Source organism: Rhodamnia argentea, chromosome 6 (genome assembly GCF_020921035.1).
Source record: "Rhodamnia argentea isolate NSW1041297 chromosome 6, ASM2092103v1, whole genome shotgun sequence".
Classification (NCBI taxonomy): domain Eukaryota; kingdom Viridiplantae; phylum Streptophyta; class Magnoliopsida; order Myrtales; family Myrtaceae; genus Rhodamnia; species Rhodamnia argentea.
This window is the reverse complement of record NC_063155.1, coordinates 16,110,677-16,132,920: the sequence shown is the minus strand read 5'-3', so window position 1 is coordinate 16,132,920 and position 22,244 is coordinate 16,110,677. Positions and strand designations below refer to the sequence as shown.

Sequence of the window (22,244 nt, the reverse complement as noted above, 5' to 3'; positions counted from 1 at the left end):
CGGCACCTACGAGGAGGGCATGTAAAGTGCACATATGGCTCAACAGTGCCTGCAATTTAAAATTAGGGTTTTTAGGGAGTAATATGCAATGAAGTCCCGAACCATTTGGACGACGATAATTATCAAAAAAGTCATAAATCGATTATACATATGCCAATTCAGCTTCAAACTTTTCAATTTGGCCAGTTGAGTCTATAAATATTTTGACATTTTTTTTCAATGTAATCATTCCGGACAGTTTAGACAAGAAATCGCTGATTTGAACGTTAACCGTCCTATGTGACATGACCGGTGTAACGTGGATAATTTTTTTGTGCAACTTTTTAAAATTTTTCTGATTTTTCCTTTTTTATTTTTCTTTAAAAAAACAAAAAAAATTGTCCATATTCAATGTCGGTCATGCCACGTAGGACGGCCGACATTCATATCAGCTATTTCCAACCAAAATTTGCCGGAATGATTATATTAGAAAATTACTAAAAGTTTATAACTAAATTGACTAAATTGAAAAGTTTAGGACTGAATTGACTTCCATATAATAAATTTAGAATTGCTTTGGTCATTTTTCCCTTTTGTACTAGAAGAGTTCTAAATTTTTTAGATCATACAATCACTTACTATATAGAAAGGTGCAATCAATTCTAAAACTTTGAATTTGTTTAAACTGACTCATAAACTTTTTGTGGACAATGCAAGTAGTGCTCCTTGTTGTATAGGATTAAAAATAAGATTAACATCTTTTTTGTGATTTAAATTGGAGGTAGCTAACGGAAGTAGCTGGCTGCACTAATTTTGGATATGTTCTAGAACTTAAATGCATTATTTGAAAATTTTAAGATTTAATTGCACTTCCGCGATAAATTTAAGATTTTTGGTGCACTTACTCAAAAAGAAAAACATAAAAGGAAGAGAAAAGAGGATTTGTTGCCAACGACCGTAAAGTTATGGAGCATGGAGGCGTGACTTAGAATTCGATTTCTTTGTGAAAAATAAATGATTTGGAAAGATCATTTTCATAAGATATTTTTTAAATTATTTATTTTTTACAAAGTAAATAGAGTCTTTTGGGAGTTTGAAAGCATTCTATGTAGTTCTCTTGGCTATTAATGGATAGTTTTTTTTTTTTTTTGACAAATAAGAAAAATGGAGTCTTAAAAACTGATGTGATGCGTTGTCCTTGATGTGATTAAGGTGACATCTCTCTCCCCCCTTTTTGTAGGGGATTTAAGGCTCTTGTGGCAACAAATGGACAACACGTCAGCTCCACTTGTCTGCTTTGATGCCACGTAGGAATCACGATAGTGATAGGTTAAAAATTTCACTAATAACCAAAACTTGGATCTATTAAAAGTAAATTATATATTAGTGCAGGGATCAAATGTAATTTTCCCATTGTGGCCATGAAAATTGCAGCCAAGTATAATAAGTTGAATAGTGAAAATGACCCTACGTAGAGAGCAATGCTAAAGATTAACGACCATAGACTTACAAAATTTAATCACTAAATGATGTGGTAAACTATAAAGAAGTATTCGAATAAGTGTCACCTATTCGAATATCAAATCAGAACTTTACACATTATTTTTTTTAAAAATTATCTTATTATTTTAGCATTATACATTCGAACATATAGACATTTAAATATTTCTTATTACAAATTAAAAGCTAAAAAGATCTACTTGCTCTATCAAGAGAATTTAAGTATTTTTTTGAAATAAGGAACATATATACCTACAAGATGTAACTCCACAAAACGAGAGCATCATATGATTTTTTCGAGCAAAAAACAAATTGCAATTATGTCAATCTAGTCCTAAATCTTTTGCATTTTTGCAAATTTAATCATTATGGCCAACTTTGGCAGGCTGGTGTTGACAAGGATGCCAACCGATACTGATGTGGATATTGGCGCTCATATGGATAATTTTTAGTGATATTCTAAATTTTTACTGATTTTTTTTATTTTTTATTTTCTTTCTTTTTATTTTTATTTTCTTCTCCTCCTTCGTCCGGCCAAAGCCGGCAAGGGTAAGGTCGACGTCCATGTCACCACTAGTTGGCCAAAGTTGGTTGAAAGAACTGAATTAGCAAAAATGTAAAATATGTAATATTGAATTGACACGAAAAGAAGTTTAGAACTCAATTTGTACAAATACAATAGATTTAGGTCCTTTTTGATAATTTTACCATCAGGATTCTATTTAACTTGTTTCAGTTCATGAAAAGTTAACTAAGTTGATCTTTCAATTTTCCCTATCAAATCAAAAGGGTCGTTTTTAATTATTGGAATTGGTTTAAAATGGGATTCTCATTATCTATTGTCAATATTAAATGCACTCAAAGCAGGGGATGGAATAAAACGAAAAGTAAAGTCAGTCAGAGTGGAAGTACACCCTTCGATGAGATTATCGACACGACGATGTTGCTAAAAGAAGTTGACGTGCACGCTCTCACTAGATTAGGGTTAACGTAGAAAATGATCTCTTCCGAGAATCTTTGCGTTCACACATAGACAAAATTCTGCAAATAATCCTCTGTACAGTAAACTACTCGTGTCCCAAGCAAATTCCAAAGGTTGATTGATCAAGAGAGCGATAACTTAATAATTATGACCTTGTCATACATATATCATCGTATAACTATATTGCCCGTCCATGTGTGGACTGTGCATGATGCTATTTTGTCGAGAAACTTACCAAAGAAGTTATCAACCTATAGCAATTGTGCCAATTCAATCATAATATATATATTTTTTGCCAATTGAGTATTAAAACTTTGCATTTGTTCTAATTCAATCATTCCGGTTAATTTTGATCAGAAAGTGCTGACGTGGATGCTGACCAATTTTGGTGAGGCCATGGCCGCCGCCAGCGAGATCTTGGTGAGGCCGGTATTCACGTTAGCAATTTCCAATCAAAATTGGTCGAATGAATTGAATTGACACAAATGTAAAATGTTTTAAATTCAATTAGTTAAAAAAAAACATATGATTGAATTGACATCATTGTAATAGATTTAAGATAATTTTCCCTTGCTCTGCCGAAGATTGGTATACCCTCACCTTAAGTAGATCTATTCATTTTGTAAGCTTCACTTGTTTTCGTTCGTCTGGATTATCTCCATGGAGTGAGAACGAGAGCTGTGTGAAAAGAACCGCCAGAGAGAATCTAAACATCACAACCCACACATCTCGTAGAAACGTCAGACAAGGACGAGTTTGACAATGTCGTGAGTAATCTTGGCGGTTGGGAAACCTTTTAACTTCATATCGAAAGGACCTGAATGTCAACTTCTGCTTTGCTTCGTTTATGTCAGCTTTCGTTCATACGGTTTCTTGATCTCCGAACGTCTCTAGCGTTTCGCATGTTAGATTGCGGGATACAACAATATCAAGGCGGGCTGATTTAAACACGAAATTAAGACTTGTTTAGAATCATATTCCTATAAATTTCAACTTTTTGGTTGCCTTTTAGGTGATGTACACGTACTTATTAGAAGGGACAAGTTTTTGCATAGAGAGGATTGCTAATTTTCACACTTCAAAAAAGAACATGTGATGCCCAGTTTAAAATCTCAAACTTCAATGACTTTATCAACTCGCACTTCAAAGATAAATTACGTTATGCAATAATATTAATAGCACGCGATGATATTATTGAAGTTAACGAGATAAGATGTAGCGTAAACGACGGTGCGAATGAATCAGATCTATCCAATCAAATGAACTTCACCTATGGAAACAAAAAAATGAAGGAAGGAAAACTACAACATAGTCTCCAACACAAATTATAATACAGGGGAAATAGGGCAACCCTCCACACAATGTGGTCCCCACAAACCCTCAATAAATAGTCAACCATTGGAACCCTAGATGTTGTCACAAATTGAGCTGTTCCTTGTGAGGAAGATCACATCTCTCTCTCTCTCTCTCTGAATTTCAAACATTCCTTCTTCTTCCTGTGTGTAAACTTCTGCCTCCATAACCTCATAGTGTCGACATGGGATGCCAGCAAGACCCTCTTGTCCAAAGAGTCTGCGAACTGTATGAGAAGATCTCAAGCCTCGAGTCTCTCGAACCATGCAACGATGTCAACATGCTCTTCACTCAGCTTGTCCTCACGTGCATGCCACCAAACTACCCAATCGATGTCACAAAACTATGCAGAAAGGTTCAAGAAATGAGGTCCAACCTCATCAAGCTCTGTGGTGAAGCTGAGGGTCTCTTGGAAAGCCACTACTCCTCCATCTTGGCCTCATATGACAACCCGATTGACCACCTCCACATCTTCCCTTACTTCACCAACTACCTCAAGCTGAGCCAACTCGAGTTCACCATCTTGAGCCAGCACCACTTGGGGCGCGAGCCGAGCCGGGTCGCCTTCGTGGGCTCCGGCCCGCTCCCGCTGTCCTCGGTTGTCCTAGCCTCTAACCACCTGACCAAGACTCATTTCCACAACTATGACATTGACCCCTCAGCCAATTCCAAGGCCCTCCAATTGGTCTCGCCTGACCCTGACCTGTCCAAGAGAATGGTCTTTCACACCACAGATATAATGGATGTCACATGTGCCTTGAGGGACTATGATGTCATTTTCTTGGCAGCTTTGGTGGGTATGGAGAAGGAGCAAAAGATTAGGGTTATTGAGCATCTGGCCAAGTACATGGCCAATGGGTCAATCTTGATGCTTAGGAGTGCTCATGGTGCTAGGGGTTTTCTGTACCCTGTGGTCGAGGCCAGTGACCTAAGAGGGTTCCAGGTTCTCTCGGTGTTCCATCCCACGGACGAGGTCGTCAACTCGGTCATCATCGCCCGCAAGTGCTCCGCGCTCAATCACGAAAAGGGATCGCCGCTCGGACCCATCATGATGCCTAACAAGTGCTGCGAGATCCATCAAGTCTTCAATCCTCTCAACCATGGGAGTATTGTGGAGGAGTTGACCATTGAAGAGAAATCATCCTAAGGACGCTCCCGTTCCATTCTCTCTCTATCTCTAGGTTCGACATACACGCATCCTTTTTTATGCAAGCGTTTTTAACTTTTCGCCTTGGGCGATGTAGGGTTTGTGCACGTCGTCTCTGCGTTTTCGTGTCCAGAAATAATTCCGATCTATATTCGTGAAAAGTTACAAACCCTTTTCTTTCTTTTTCTTTCCAGGTGGGTTGTGGATGTTATGTTGTTCCACTATGTTGTTCCACTATGTGATCTCATGTAATGACCTACTGGTCACCAAATGTTTTAATAGCTATCTAATGCAGTGAATTGTCCTTTTCTATGGCCCAAAAAAAAAAAAAAAATACAAGATTGTCAATTTTCACTGAAGAAAGTCTATAGGGAGACTCCACTTTTCAGGACTCAGTGCTTTGAATTCAAGCCTCTGAGTGTATCGCACTAGTTTGGGGAAGAAAGTAGAAGCTCCAATGCATGGAAGTGTGATGTAGGAATAGCTATATTTGACAGGCCAAACCCAATTAGCTGATACAAGGATTTGAATCATCTTCTTGAAAGTTATCTTGTTATTCATGTGGGGACATATCTAGATGATGATGAGATGCGACGGTGAGTGGAGGAAGGAGATAAATACACAGAGAAAGAGACCAATTTTTGATTGATTTTGAGTGATGTTGCTGCTGTTGGAATGCTGTTTTGTTTGGATCTTCCGACCCTGTCGCGTCTTTTCAATCATGCAAATCGCCAGGGGGGAAGAGATGATGAACCGGAGGTGATGGGTGCTTTGTCTGGCCATGGAAAAAGACGCTTCTTGAAAATTGCCCCAGCTATTCTGGTGGGCGCATAATTGAATTCGAGTCCTTTCAAAATTTTGGTTTCTTCTCGTCTTGACTTGGACATAAGCTTTGCCAAATGAAACATGGGGGTAGAGCTCCTTCTATCTTTTTTGAGATTTGTCACGATGGCACAAGATTAGATGCATGACATGCAACTAGTTTTACGAGGAAATATCGCGGCTCTTGAACTTTTGTCGAATGTCCAATTTAACTCTTTTAGATTCTTGTATTCTGGTTGTTGTTTTTCTACCACCATCCTACATGATAAGTGAAAAATATCAAGGGTAAACCTTAAAATAGCTGAAAAAGGGATAAATCAAAAGAAATATCTTGTGATTGGCCAAAGAAGTATTTTCTTCGGGAAAAACAAGCACAGAAGAAGATTAAAGAAAAGGAAAAAGAGGGTCAGGCGATGGTTGCTAAAATGTTTGAAAGAACATGGCAATTGTCATTTTTGGGTAATATGTGCTCATATGATCAAGTCATATCCATGCCATTTGGGAACCAATACGCGACTAATCCAGAGTCAAATGTGATCGTTAGCAGCAGTTCAAGTGATGATAGACATAACGCGAAATTTGCATTCAAAGCTGTTAAAAATATTGGTGCAAAAGAGAGTCTTCAACTGCTAATTTCAGTATTTTTGCTGCATACATCGAGATCCGGTGCCGAAGAGACTTCGTCACAAGACGACTGAAGTCCCCACAATTTGTCCAAATTGACCGAGGGATGACAAGGACATATTCAACACCACCTGAACCTGCTCGTGCTATTAAGATTCATGCCTGTGGCATTTCTAAGCAATTGCTGAAATTTGCACAGAAACAATCCATCCATACCAATCATCTTTACACGGTATACAGAAAAGGTACCTTTTCTGCAAGTTAAATCTCGCACTTACATCGATCTTCTGACGCTTTATGGGGGCAGAAAAACAAAACAAAGGAGAAACTAGCTTTCCCCTTGCACATAGAGACGGACAGATGCACATAGAGATTACAAAAGGAAAAAACTTATCAGCTCAGAAATGTCTGTCATATATCTTACTGCTTAAGGCAGTATTTGGCACGGAGATTATCGAGAGTCTCTGCATGCTCAATTGGAGTAGCCTTCCTGCAGAATACCTCCTTCCACAGTCTGAGAAGATCTTCTCCAAAAGAAAACTATGTTCAGATTCTCAGTCCACAAGACAAAGTTAAGAAGTTCCACTTTCAAATCTTTCTATTTTCCATTGCCAATGTTGCAAGGTTTTGGCACGCACATCAATCAACAAGTAGCAGCATTCGGTGGAAACTGACCACAACTCCAAAGTATCATCAATGCTTTCACCCTCTCAAAAATATACCATTCATTCAGCTTCCACATAAGAAGATGTAAAATCTCTCATATCCCAACTTTTGAAAGATGACCTCACGATGACAATAACTAGGCCTAACTGTTTTACATTGCCTTCTTGGCAATTGGCATCGGAGTTAACTTGAAGATGCAAAGAGATGCCAAGCACACAGATTGTGCTTTGAAATCCTATAAACATCTGCTAAGGTCAAATATAAATGTTGCGACTACACATGCACATACAGACACCCACAAGTCTACTCCCACTCCCAGGATCAAAGTAACCCTTGGTCCACCGTAGTTGAAGTAGGTGTCAAGAAAGACATAATGCAACTAGCAACAATATTTTTTCAGTGATCATCCAAGATAACACCGGAGCAGAAGGAGCATCTGCTGGAATTGCAGGAAGAACCCACGGTATATGTTACCCAAGCATGGGCTCCTGAGATAGTTTATGACAGTGTGCCTCAGCAAGCAGCACCATATAATTGAATTACATCAAGACATCGAGCTTTGTAGTGTGTGTATGTGTGTTTCAAAGAGATCGAAAAGAAGTGAATAGGTAGTGAGCATACCAGCTTTATCTTCAGAAGAAAGACACATGACTATCATATCGAATCTTGGGACCTTCGTCATATTATCCAAGTAATTAACAGCCAAATCTATGTCCTCACTGTCAAAAGGTAGAAAGTTATAGGAATAGCATTAAACTCAAACAAAGTCCAAAGACATCCATAATAACAAGATCCTCTACTTACGTGAAAAATGTGGCTATACACTTGATGATATCAACCAGTAAAGGAGCAGAGGGTGCATTTTTGAATATCTGTGGCAAAGAACCTGGGGAAGTAACCTACAAATAACAAACAGAAAGAAGTTGAGACAACGCAAGACAGTTGTTAATATGATTGCTACAGGCAAAGATCATAAATCAATCCTAAGATCTATAGCACAAAAATTGAACACCCATATCCTTAGTAGTAAATCCATCACGTTACCACATTCAGGCAAAAATTCTGGAGGATCTAGCAATGCTAAAGGTTGGATAACCTAATCTTACTCATACCAGTTAGCTAATTCTTACGGAGACGGAAGGACCATCTTCTTTTTCTGACAGTTTATTAATGTCGCATACTTATCCAGAAAATGATCTCCTGTCCATTCTCTTACCCACCGAAAGGGGAGTGAGCGTTAAAGACCATACTCATGCCATGGACCAAGTAGTGACCGTCCCAGAAGGGCCAAATTAGTAGAGCAAACCAAACTTTTAGCTTGTAGCATCTCAACATACTACAAGAACAATCAGTTAATGGAGATAGTTTCGAAACGAAATGATATCAAAAGCCTTTAACAGATGAGCTTGTAGAGAACGATCGCCAGAGAATCCTCACCAAGAAACCAGAAACTGATATGCTGAATTTGGTGGGGCGATTTTTTTAGCTGCTTCAGACACAGCTCGAGAAGCTGCTCGAGTTGCAAGATCTTGCACCGATACCTTCAGCTCCTGCTTTTCAGATCTCTAATGTCCTTGAAGATTCGCCACAAGAGAGAGTACAAAACTATGTCAATAACTCGAGGCATTTTTGGAAAAAGAAAATTTTAAAAAGCAAAAGCACCATAGAAGACTTGTATGGACAAACAAAAAGCGAGAGAGCTCATGGTCGGACCTTAGATTTCTCTACAACAGAACCATTGACATCCTTAAAAGTCTTCCTGGAGTCATCTTCACTTCTAGCTCTAATGCTTTTGCTTTTTATTTCTTCAATGTGGATGGAAGGCTTCAAGGACACCGACCCACTGTGCTCCAGCCAAAGGTGTAGAAATAATCAGAATTTACGATCCAGCGTCTCTCCCTCCTACTATATTATTTATTTACAAACAATCCAGCAACTCATGATGCTTGGAAAAGATTGCTTTATATTTTTACAAAAGAAGCAAATTACAAACCATCTATTGTCTGAAGACTCATAATACTACACTCTCAAACATGCCATCAATGTCAGTGGATTTCCCAACGACCAAATATGTAATTCCAACAATATGAAATTTTGAGATATACAGATATGATGTCAGATTTAAGACCAAATATTCTGCACAAATATCAGTAGACCATCCAAATACTCATAATTCTTGGAATACTCTTGTTTCTTGCAGTTTAAGATAAAGCAGTGACTCCATGCCTTTATGCACAATTGTTTTATGCCCAGAGCAACCAACACAAGTGGTCCGTGCCCTCTACTACCAGTTCGAGAGTTTCATTAGGGACAAAAAGAAACAAAACCCTCTTCTTTTAGACTTTCCCCACCCACAAATTAAAGGTAAAAATGGAAGGTGGTGCTCCCCACATCCCAAGTTCCCATGCATTCTTTTGTTGGAGGAGTTCTAGATTTGCAGAAATGGATCAGTCATTATATGCAATGAAGATGCTTGCCTATTTGTTTCTGGTTTTCTGCCCCTGCTTTCAGCAAGAAACCACTTTCTTTTCTTTTTTTCAGAAAAAATAGAAAATCAGTTGAACTGATGTCAGATATGTGAACTGATGCAATCATGTTCCTTAGCAATCTACTCCAAAAGCCTTTCACCGTTCACATAATCCTCCTCGCAAAAGATAACTAATTTACTAAATTACTTGCAATCACAAAAGGTTCACAAAATAGTTGCAATTCCACTGGTAGATACACGAAGTTCATACGTTGCTGCGATCTTGAACAGCAGCTGCTTCAGTCCCCTGGTTACTGACAGAGGATGACTGGATGTGACATCCATTTTCTGATTTCCCTGATTTCTGAGGACCTTAAATAGAGCTTCTCAATGCCCCGGTTGCTTTCTTTAGAATCTCCTAGAAGGGGCCATCCAACTAATTTTAATGCTGAATTGGAAATGGTTTTACAAAACAAACTTAACAAAAAAGGAGACCTTATATGCCTGGATGCCAGCAGAACCCAAAATTTCTTTTTTCTGGGGTATGATATCAAGGTGCAGTTTCAATCACATACTTTACTTCATGAAGCTCTCGACTATCTTCTGTGATTTTCATCTAGTTATACTGGTAAACCAAAGATTCAGTGGCAGAAGTTACATGCAGAAAACATAAAATACAGGGCCAATCGCTTACTTTTCTCATACAAAGATTTTGCATCTGAATACTGTTTCTTGATTTCTTCATTCTGTGGTTCCAACCGAAGAGCAAACTTGGCATCTGCAGTTAGCTATGATCAATATACCTGGCCTGGCAGATCAGTCGTCAAGATTCAAGAATATATAACAGGAACATCATAAGCACAAATGATGTTTTCTACTAAAATCATCAGCGCACAAATTTTCAAGTCAATGGACATAACATTTAATCGGCTTGCATACCCTCAAGCGATTCCTTATATTTTGCAAGTTCTTTCCTTGCTGTTGCTCGGCGTGAGTATGCTTTTATGTACTGATCTTCTAAATTTAAGGCCTCTGTGCAGTCATCCTCAGCCTCTTTGAACCTAAGGCATCAAGGAAATAATGACAGGAAAGACTAATCAATTAATATGTTCCTTCTCTGATTTTCTATATTATGACTTATCAAAGCATTTTATACTGGCACCAGCTATTCTACCAACAGATCAAGCATATACTGTGAACAGAAGAAAATAAATGGCATTTTCGTTGAAGTCCTTTTGAAATATGTATAGCTATTGAAATACATATATTGTCACAGAGACCGACCACCTCACTATGTACCTTCTGATCTTGAGATAGGCCATCACCCTATTCGCATATGCTACTGCAGTTGGTTAAAAGGCAATGCTTCTTGAATAGCAATCAAAAGCTTCATTAAATCTCTTCAGCTTGAAGAACTCATTACACTGTCATCAAATGCACCAATCAAAAAAATAGCATGTGCGGCTGTAGCAAGAGACAACAACTGCTGATTATTAAAGCATGAAAAGGGGAAAATCCCTATCAGTTCCTTTTCTGAAGCAGCATCTGGAACCGACTCTTCAATTGAGAATCTACCTCTCAGACTAATTGCACTACCACCGAGATTGATTCCTTATCTTTTATCCACACTAGGATATCCTCTTGTCGATGACGGTGATTCCTGCAAAAGCATTGATGAAAGAATTGACCATTTATATGCTCTCAAAGCTTTTCCATACATGTTCACACATAGACTTCTGTGACATGACTTTAGAGACTATAAAATTTATCAAGTGAATGCTGGCTATGCCTCTTGATCTTCGAAAAATGAGATCAAAGCTGGTACAAATCAATTTCCTCCTCAATATAAAATGCAAGATAATGTATTGTATGTCCTCCATACGTAGAAGAAGACAAGAAGAACACATTCTAACATGTCAACCACTTGATAACCCAAGAAGATAACGTCAGATTAGTTCCTAAAAAGCAATTTAAGTACTACCTATTTATTGCAAATATTATTGGGGTGTGGTTCATATTCTCTATCGATAGGAAAGCACGTGGATAGTTTGGGTTTAAGTTCATGAGTAGCTACTGCTATATATACTCTATTTCGCTTATAATTGAGTGATGTAGTGAGAGGTACGAGGTGCTACTTTTAGTGAAATCCTCTGTTGAACGTAACTCTAGTTTAAGGATGAACTAGGATGAAACTTGTGTCGATTACTCTTTCCCATTTTTACAGTTTACTTCGTTGTGATCGTGCACCGAATCCTAATAAATATATCTTTGACCCAAAACTTTGCATACCTTTTGGGAAGTTTAAAAGGGTGGAAAGGGAGTGGATATACTATCACTCAAGGATACCTTGTCCGGTCTTATTTTCTTGTCCTTGTCTTTGAGTGAAAGTTCCCAATCCTTTAAGTCATTCAAAAATCCCTGGAAATTCTGGTGGAATGGCCAAAGAAAACGGTAAAGTGAGGTCAACTCAACAACAACTATCCAGCATAGTACATGCAACAATGGCAGCTTACTCGTGATCCTCAACTACTTCAGCGTACCAGTTTTACAATAAAAATTACAACAAGACCTATCAAAGCAACGATCTTTTCTAAAGTGCAACGACACCCAGGCTCCAGTAAAAAAAAAAAAAAGGACGTCTTCGCGAGGTCGTAAGTAGCACAGGAACGTCGCCCCTACGTTCAAGAGGCGGAATCCCTAAACTCTATGAACTTGCCGTCCAATTTCAATTGCTCGAAATTGCAAGTGCGAATGGGAATCAGCACACAGCACGGACTAAAATCAAGCGAAAATCTAGCCACTCGAAACGAACCAAAACTCGCTCCATATCATTCATCATTCGCTATAATCACCGCCTTAGAGAGCAACCAAAAGCCAAAAGCCAAACGGCAATGCACATGGAATTCACTCAATCGCGAGCTACAAACGCGGCCTCTCACTCCATGCCGAGCGCATGAAGAGCAAAAGAGTACGAACCGGAGCTTCATCGCGACCGTGTTTGCTCGGAGCCCGAGCCACGATGCTGCTCCATGGTCGACGGAGCTAAGCCTCCGCCGGGGGGAGGGGCGTTGTATGCAGAGAGAGAGAGCGAGAGAGATTGAGCCTCACAGACAACAACGGAGGCGCGTCGTCGTCAATCGATTTCCTTGGAAAATTGACGAAATTCGAAGTGGGGCCAAGTCGAGATGCCACGTGCCTTGCACGGGTACAAGGGACTCACTCGCCATGCTAAACGACGTCGCGCCAGTGGTGCATGGCTCGCCAAACGACGTCGTCGGTGCCCAGAACAACTACAAAAGGCTCTCCTTGTTCCCTCCCTCTTTAACTGGAATTATCTTTTGGACTCGCTAGAGCCTGATCATGTTGAGGTTGCCCGTTGTATTTTCCCCGACTTTTTTCACACTCTGAAATCTGAGCGTGCATTTATTTCACCAAAAATCATCAAAAAAATCGCATCCAATAATTTTAAATCTGCACAAACCAGCTGCTTCAACTGATTGGATTAGGAATCAAACTGTGGTGCGACTCGAATTTTACTTGATAATCAAAGCCAATTGATGACTTCAACAGTCACATAGTTAAGACAATTTGATTTTGGTTACACTTATCAACTAGACGGTTCAACCGATTGAACCGGTCGGTTGCGAATCAAGAAGCCCCAACGGGTTCTTTGACCGGGCTTAAAGGCACTGTTTTTCATCTCTTTTCATGAGAATGAAACCATTTTCTCTCGAAATAACTATTCTTAACCAATCAGTTCGCTAGCAATGTCCAAATTTTTCGAAACAAACGGAGCCGAAAGTGTGATCATCCTTAAAAGGCTTACGAATGTCTCCTCACTGTCCGAAAGCTGATCATTGCTGCCTCCGAGCTACAAAGCCCCAGGAAAACGCATCAAAATCTAATGAAGGGAGCGACAAAGAAGCTACCCTCGAGAGTTGTTTGCTTCAAAATATGAGGTTCCCTGCCACCCAAGGGACAGTATCTTTATTGAACTTATGATGATGTATTATTCTTACAATCCAAGTACGTCCAATGATCTCCTTCAAATCACCATCGGGAATGTGAAGATCTGTGCAGAAATGTCGCCAATTCGCGAAAAACTAAGAGAAAGACGTCCACTCCATCAGCAGGCAACCAGCGGCTGAGCTTTCCGTTGTATGGCCCTGTAGCAGTCGAGGCTGCACAGGGGTAACTTCGACTTTGAATCCCGGTACCTATATGGGTTCGTACAGGAGGGAGCAGCGCATTTTTCGCGGGGCGGCGGGTAGCTGGAAATCCACATCACAAGGCTTCAGTCAGATCAAAATGCAGTTGAATCATCACATCAGAAGCTACGCCCTCTTATAGTACCGTAGCCAAATTGCGGTGCCAATAAAATTGCAGAAGGGAGTTAAGGACTGTGAACATAAGATCGGAGCAGTTACCTGCAAGTCCTAGAATCAAATATACTAGGCAAGCCCATCTCCTCTGGGAACGTAACTACCGTTCTCGCAGGCCCCATAACCCATCTCACAGTGTCTGATTTGATTGTCATAGATTTTGCAGCCTTCTCCTAAACATAATAAAAGGAGGTACTAATGAGTCCCTTCCATTAAGGGGGGAAAAAAAACCGTCGGAGGGTATTAGTGAATACCTCGGCTTCCTCTTCTTGTCGTTTCCTGATCTTCTGTTCTCGTTTCTTCCTACTTGAATCTTGGCCCAGTATTTTCCTGATTGCCTCAGCCTGGAAACAGACCAAATCTAATCCTAAATTCCTCATGAGGAATCATGCATTTCACGATGTATTACTAGATGTGTATAGAGACGCCAGAGCACGATTATGAAGATTCATGGTCAAGCAAGCGGATAAGATGAACAAATCTGGTATGAGAATAAAAACATAGAAGCCAACCTGAGATTCCATAGCTGCTTTCTCGGCTTGCATCCTCCGTCTCTCGGCAGCCTCAGCTTTCTTCAGTTGCCGGTCAACTTCAGAGAGCATATCCTTTTGCTCTGGTCGCGGCAAACGAATTTCCTCAATAATGTTTAAGCATAATAATCTTTCCAGGAAAAAGTACAGAAGACTTGACAGATAACTCACTTTTAGGTGGTGCAGGAGGTAAACCAATTGGAAGTTTGACCATATCTGCACTGCGACCAGAGAACGTATCTTTGCCCGATCGCAGTGCCCGCTGACGGGTAATCACTGTCGTCTCCCTTTCAGAACCCGCCAAAGGCTCAAGACGGGCCATCTTGTCTTTCTTCCTCTTTATTATGGGTTCGACATCTGAAGTCGGTTCTTCCTCTTCCAAATAATCATCGTCTTCAAATGTCCTGCCAGATTTGGACTTTCTAGCTTCTTTGGCCGAAAGGACATTTGTCCGAGAGTTCACATTATGCGGGCCCTCAGACTGTCTCTTCAACACCTCCGATAATTTCTGTTGTCTCCTTCTTCCCCCTTCGTAATCTTCGTCACACTCATCATTGTCCTCCTCATTCAATCTAGGCACATTGACCTTTCCTAGAATCTCATAATCATCAGCTCCATCAGCCCCATCGAATGCACGTTTTTTAGGAACTCGCTTGCTCTTGCGAACTGACTCGCTACTGCCGGAAGAATCCGCCTTCCCCATGTTGAAACCACTAGCAGAGAAATTCTTCCACCATGGCACCCCTCGCAGGCGACTCGCCTTGTCAGAAGAAAGAGAGTGAAATCTAGAGGAGCCATCCTAGAGAAAGAGAGAGATTACTTAGCTTAACTCAAAATACATTAAAAGACTATTGCATGATTTAAAGTAGGGTCCATGTCAGCCACTCAATTTACTACCTCAAGCATCACATTTTCACCAGGCCCCGTAATATCTGAAGTGCCGCAATACATTGTTGAAGAGGACCCAATGACTGAGACACCATCTGAGGTGGCGTGGATGGTTCGAGTCATGCCTCCAACCTTGAGCTTGACTTTTTTCACTTTATTCTCATTGATCAGTGGTGGATGATGAGCTGCTCCTTTGGCTACTTCCGAATTAGCAGGGGCAAGAGCACATTCGCCAGATGTATTGGAATCGGTAGCACTGCGCATTTGTTCGTTTCCTCCGCAAGAACTATGCATGGAGGCATATTGAGATTCTCCAGCATCTGCCACATTATTGCATGATGCACTTGAAGTGAACTGCTTCAGATTTATCTCCTTGTGAGGATAAATACCATAATCCACATTCTTGTCAACAGAAGCTTCACTGAAGTTGTCTGGAGGCGGTGTAGAAGATGCCATGTCCATGTAATTATAAGCCGGTTGCGGCTCATCATGGGGACGCCGAGAGGCATTACTTCGTTTCTTCCTTGCACCATTCCCCAAATGAAGGAGCCTGCCACTTCCTTTTCCCTCCATGGCTGATGCAAGATTGTCCTATTGTAGCCGTTTATTCCAACATGAACAGAACACGAGAAAATGTAGTTGGGACTGGATTCCTCAAAAGTGTAAGGAAGAAAACAAAAGTCGAACATCTTTCTCTCAATAAACAAGGTATCAGACAGACCAAGCTTTCACAATCACCTCTTACAAAACAATCCACACCATAATGACACGTTAACTAGTTGGTAGGATCAGAAATGCAGCAGACATCAATCATTACCATCTCTACTTTGGGAAGCAGTTTGGTTTTGGTACACCATGGTGAACCAATTAATCAACTAGATATTTGAAAGTATCCTCAACTTTTCATTTGATTGCAGCATTACTTATTTCGAGGAGTAGTAAAGGACCTCGTTGAAGTCATGAAATAGTTTTCACCTTCCTAGAGTTGGCTCTGACAGTAATAAATAACTGAACCTTCACGATCATTTCGACGCAACAATAACCGGAGCCTGGAAATCTAACTTTACTTTCTTCACTTCCATTTCGGGGAAGAATCAAGAATAAATATTTCCAAAGGTAATACCTAATATGACAAGAACATTTCACAGTCCACAGCTCATGAATTGCGATCAAGCCGACATAAAAGCGTATGCCCGGAGCAACGTTCCATGAGCTGACCTTTACTAAATACCATACACAGCACAACAACAAAACCAACACCAGCAACAAAAATAATACAGAACGTAAGTAGTTGCGAAATAATCAAACACTCCAATGAATAACCAAACGAATATCAAAACATTAACCGAAAAAAAGAAAACACACGCGCATACACACGCCCCTGCAGAGTCATTCAAGAAACAGAGAAACTCGAGAGGAGAAAACAGGGGTAATAGTCCGACACAACGAAATTACAAGCCAAAATCCTCAAGTAGACATAACAACAACGTACCACCCAGATGAAGGATTTCAAGAATCAGGCTGATCCTTCGCAAGGCGTGGAACTAGTAAAAACCCACGATCCACAGGCGATGAAACACCATTCAACTCAGATTAAACGCAGCAAGAATCTGAAGAACAAAAAGATATCCCACAAAGCTGGGATTTTTACCTTCACGACAGGAGCACTTTTAGGCCACCATGGGGGGAAACGGGAACTGGGTCCTCGACGAAACTGGAGTTGAAGCTCAGTTAGAGAGACAAGGACCTCAACTTTGGGTTTCTGTGTTTTGGGGGGTTTTCTAGGTTCTTAAATCCTAAGCAAAAAGACAACCCAAAAAAAAAAAAAAACAAAGCAAATTGTAGTGGTTTGGAATGGTGCGAGATTCGAATCGAATTTCCATGGTCATCAAAGATGGGACACTTTCGTGGATTCTCTCTCTCTCTTTTTTTTTTTTCCTTCCAAATTTTCTATTTATTTTAGGATGAGGGTCGATTAATCACGTTGAGAAATTCGTGGATAGATATAGTACGCGTTTGCTTCCAAATTATTATTATATAACTTATAAACTTTTATATCATCACACGTAGTACGCGTTTTCTTCTAACTAATTATATAGTACAATCATGAACTTTCCATTTACTACGTCTTATAAATTCGGTACATTTTCCTATTAACATTTGCAATTTAGATGACTCTTGAGAAGTAAAAAAGTATTTTAATCTTATTTTCTTGAAGAAAATCTCTTTATCACTCTTAATTGTTGAAGGAAATGATAAAGGACGAAAATGAAATTAACTAACAGTGTCTCCTCTTTTGCTCTTTCAAAAGAAAAGAACAATAATACAATAAATATTGACTAATCAAAACTTGTCAAAATTTAATGAACATACCCGCTTTAAACAGAACTAAATAAGGCATTTTAAGAAATGAATAAACGCAAATTAAATTAAAAAGGAAAAGTCTTAAAAAAATGAAAAGATCAAATGTCAAAAGTTTGCTTTTCATTATGTATATTCAAAGGGTTCAGTAATATGTAAAAGGAGAAAGTTTAAGGGCCAACATATGCTAATTCGAAAGTTTATAATGTCTTGAATCTTCTTATTGACGTGTATTGAAATGAAAAAATGAAGATCCAAAACGTTAAAACGTCATTCTTTCTTTTCAGTTTTTCTACTTATCATGTCTTTATGACATCTATATCCATCTATATAATCCTATAAAATAGACTATTGAAGTCGGTATCCATCTTCGACCAAAAAAAAATGGTCGGTATCCATCCTTAGAGTCACCATATTGTCCCTTAGTGTAAATGAATCAATTATCAAAGTAATCCAACAAAGAGAAGGGCTCCCAAGTAAAATTGACATGGCTGGTTCCTATCTCTCTCCCCTTCTTCTTACCTGCTACACTGCACAAAGAAGAATGCCCTGAGAAAATCTCCTCCGCTAATTAACTTCTTAAAAACTGGATTTGCAATCTAAGATACTTCAAAAACAACTAAAAGCAGCTATGCAAGTCTTTGAGTCACATTCCTTCTTTATTGGTGACATTGGCTCATATATTGGCATGCTCAAGAGTCATGTTTTACAAGATATCGGGAGCGATGCCGTCCGATGGGTGTGCGGGATGGACGAATGTTGTTTTGAGTGATTGTCGAAAGAAGTAAGGGTACATTCAGTGTATATGGGGATGGATGTCAATGGATTAATGCAACTACAAGATAAATTACAATCACTACCGATGTGTAAAGGGCACGCTATCGGCCAATGATAATGATCGGGATCGACGAAGTTCACCACCAAGGCCTAAAGGATAACCACCAGCCGAGGGTAAATGGCTTTTTGGCTTACTACCAAGGGATAATCTACTCTCCAATGATAAAGAAACCAGGACAGGAGTAATTTACTCTCCAAAGATATTCAAGGAAAATCTTGTATAATCTCATTCGTCAAGATTTTCTTTTTACAATTGAGAAAAACCCTTTTTTCATTTATAGAGAGACTAGTACATAGGAAATAGAAGACATGGAAACTACCCAACTAATAAAGACATAGAAACTAAAAAACACGTTAAAGACCTATGAACCAGAAAATGCAATAAAACATTTAAAGACTAGAACTTTGACTCTTGAGACTCAGAAATACAATTAAGACTTTGAAAATCAAGACTAAATACATTTGATCGGATGCAAAGTAATTAAACTAAGATTCTAAATTCTTCCACCGGCCTCAACTAGAAAACAACCATCTTAAACGATCAACATTTATCCAAGGAAATTGCTCGATTGGCTTCAAAATCGGCAATTAGTTTGGTGAATCGATAACTTAAAACGTAATCGGTAAGGAAGAATCAGCAACTTCTTGATCGATAACCCTTATGTTGATACTTCATTATTGACCCATCGAAGCATGTTATAACCAGAATCTGCCTTTGCTTGAATGAGCATTGACCGGATGAGTTGATGGAATCAAGTTGCAACTTAAGAATTGTTCCATTGGATCAAATACTCTTGCATCATCAGCTGGATTAATCAATGAGGACTAAGTTGAGCTTGCGGGTTGATTGATAAAGCTCGATGCTGTTGTATCACCGTTATGCCCAACAGTTGGGATGCATAGAACTAGAGCTGTTAAGAGTATGATCTACTTCTTTCCAATGTTAAATTACTCCCTATGGGCGAGAAATAAAATCGAAAGCCAAAGTTTGGTTCCTGAATTTGGACCTTGATTTTACCCGAGCACCTACGCCAAGGTGAAGGGCACGGAAAAGGGCGTGTAGGATCCGGCCATGGATGAAAAACTTGACAACCCTCGAACTATATAAGCTTATTGGCGGGGCTTTTATCAACCGAGTCTTCGAGTCCCTTGAAACTAGACTACTTGTGCAGCACTTTCTTTGAGATTGGAAGCCTATCTTGTTAGACTAAATTACAGAATGTACTGATCTCGAAATCTTAATCACAAACAAAATCCTTACAAATTCGGGAATGAAATGTGGAAACCTGGATAAACGATGACATACCTTCAACCATTGATGAAGACGATGATTACGAACGCGTAGCATTGAATGGTCGGCGAAAACGGGATGCTACTAGCCAAATGCCCTCTCCGAAGCGATGTCGTGAGAACTATTCCCTGTTCTTTTAACATACATTTTGAAGACACATTGCTTAATAAAGAGAAACTAATGCCGTAAATAACTGATAGAGGGATTTTTGGCTTAGACAATCTATTTAAAAACCGACGCTCGCTCTCATAAATAACCGTCTCCCATCAAGACTGTTATTAGGTGATGCAATTATCACGTAGAATTAATGTGCGTAATATATCGCTAACAATATTAAATGTTGGCATTTCATTAATGTGGGATCATACGATAATTAATTATTACAATCTTCCACTTGATCCCAACATTCATCAACGAAATATTGAACTAAATACAAACTAACTTCATATTGAAGATAAAACACATGAATTATGGTGACAAGTCCTCTTAGAATGAGTATTATATTTCATGTATCATAATGCATATTATCTCGGAAGACCGAAAATTTCACAAGTTGGATTATTAAGCAGAATATTTGACTATGGACAAGAATTAGTGACGATTATGTTTTAAGGATGTTAATCATGAACGTGGCGGATATTGAGCTAAACAAAGCTGTTGGACATTAGCATTAGTTATGGATGGTAAAGTTTTGGTTCAAGTATGAGTTGTCACGGGATTTGGATTGCGAAGTTCATAGCCCTTGCTCTACCGACCTATCCCAAAGCCACCGCCCTTCTTTCCCCCCACCTCTATATAAACCTCGCCCTCTCTCTCTCTCCTCTAATTCCCTTCCTCTCATCTTCGTGGATCACGCCCCTCTCCCAAACCAAACGCTATCTCCCTCTTTCTCGGTCCTCTTCATGTTGCGCCCTCCACCTCCATTCGATGACCACCCACCTCGACACCAATGATCGTTGAGCCATTAAGAACACCCCGATGACATCCGCCCCTCATCCACTCGCTTAAAGAACCGCGCACCGTTCTCTCCTCTTGCTTCGGCTATGCGCAACCAAGGAGAAGGAATGAAGAGGTGGGCCGAGCTCATTCTGGCGTTAATTCAACTTTCGTTTCTTTGTGAGCGACCCTAAGGCAAGTATTCATCTATCCTCATCCTTATTCCACCCAATTGTCACTCGATTTAACGCTGATTTTCGAATTTAGAAATGGGATCTTAATGAGGAGATTGAGTTGCATGTAAGGGTAAATGGTATTTTATGAACGATCCATCGCTCGCTTTAACATCCATAGATCTTGGGTAGGCCGATTCTATAGTTTGATTGTGGTGTTTATTGTCAATTTGCGGTGAATCGAAGTTGGATGGTGCAGAGGATGGTTTGGTCGTGAACAAGGAAGGAGGAATTGAAGACTGCAGTTCGTTCTTGATGATTTGGGTGTAGGACCTAAGGCAAGTGGAATATATACCCTTCCCACTAAGCTACCTATTCGTCGCTTGATTGGGCGTGATGACGTCGCTTGTGTATGGATATGCTTGCTTGAATGTTTGTATGTGGGCGTTCGTTTGTATAGCTTAAACGACGTGTGATATGTGGTGCATGTGATGAGGTGGTTTTGCATATGAGCATTTGGCTATGTGGCCATGGGGTGCGTGTGACTTGTTTGGGTTACGCTTGTTGGAATTGTATTGTTTTGTGGTTAGGATTTGTCAAGTTATATTGTTAGTTGCATTTCATGTTAAATGTTGAAGCATGCGAGTGGTGGATGGCATTGTCCGATGAATTTCGTGTCGGTTTGGCATGTGCAAGCTTGTTGGATGGGTGGTCGAGTTGTACTTGAATCGGACTAAAGAATCGAGGTCCCGTTGGCCTGTGTCCCGATGAGGACGATATGATATCCACCTATGTCCGGATAATTACCCCGTAGGAGCTTGAGTGGAAATGGGAAAGTCCACGGCCTATCTTCCATTAGAATGAAGCCCTGGATTGGGGGAATTGAGGCATATGTCCCTCGTAGACAAAAATGAGGCATGTGCCCCTCATGATTCCTATGGCCGGTGTCCCATGGACAAAAAGCTGAAGTGTTAATCCCTCGGAATTGAGGCTTATGTCCTCTCGATATAAAATAAGGCATGTGTCCCTTATATAACCAGGGCTTGTATCCCATGAATAGGTTACGAAGTGGAAACGAAAAATTAAATGGATCATATACGTTCTCACGCCCGAGGGTCGTATTGCATAATGTGTGATGTCATAGTTGAGTCTCATTCATGCTTGTGGTTGTTTGATTTTTAGTGGTGCCGAGTCCTATCTAGTTGAGTGATTAATAGTTCGTTTAGTCTGTAGATTAGATACATTACTTGCTAAGCACTTGCTCACCTCCTTGTTGTTCAACCTTTTTCAGCCTGCTTGGTTCTTT

General features: G+C 39.8%; 2 protein-coding genes and 1 pseudogene across 4 annotated transcripts; 1 reads left to right on the top strand and 2 right to left on the bottom strand.

The window, feature by feature from the left end:
- Window positions 1-3,876: 3,876 nt before the first annotated feature.
- Window positions 3,877-5,278, top strand: LOC115751266 (nicotianamine synthase). The gene has a single exon (XM_030689070.2). The coding sequence runs from the start codon at window positions 3,999-4,001 to the stop codon at window positions 4,959-4,961; it is 963 nt and encodes a 320-aa protein (XP_030544930.1). The 5' UTR covers window positions 3,877-3,998; the 3' UTR covers window positions 4,962-5,278.
- A 1,366-nt stretch (window positions 5,279-6,644) lies between these two features.
- LOC115751228 lies at window positions 6,645-13,398 on the bottom strand (annotated as a pseudogene).
- Window positions 13,399-13,481: 83 nt separating this feature from the next.
- Window positions 13,482-17,139, bottom strand: LOC115751221. Of its 3 annotated transcripts, none has more exons than XM_030688998.2 (7): window positions 16,992-17,139; window positions 15,350-15,931; window positions 14,624-15,251; window positions 14,435-14,535; window positions 14,177-14,266; window positions 13,968-14,095; window positions 13,482-13,811 (listed from the first exon to the last, which is right to left on the bottom strand). In XM_030688998.2, the coding sequence occupies exons 2-7, from the start codon at window positions 15,911-15,913 to the stop codon at window positions 13,667-13,669; spliced, it is 1,656 nt and encodes a 551-aa protein (XP_030544858.1). In that variant the 5' UTR covers window positions 15,914-15,931; window positions 16,992-17,139; the 3' UTR covers window positions 13,482-13,666. The 3 variants fall into 3 exon arrangements, with proteins under 3 accessions (XP_030544858.1, XP_030544860.1, XP_030544859.1); XM_030689000.2 differs by having other exon boundaries at window positions 15,350-15,942; window positions 16,993-17,139; XM_030688999.2 differs by having other exon boundaries at window positions 15,350-15,948; window positions 16,997-17,139.
- Window positions 17,140-22,244: the final 5,105 nt, after the last annotated feature.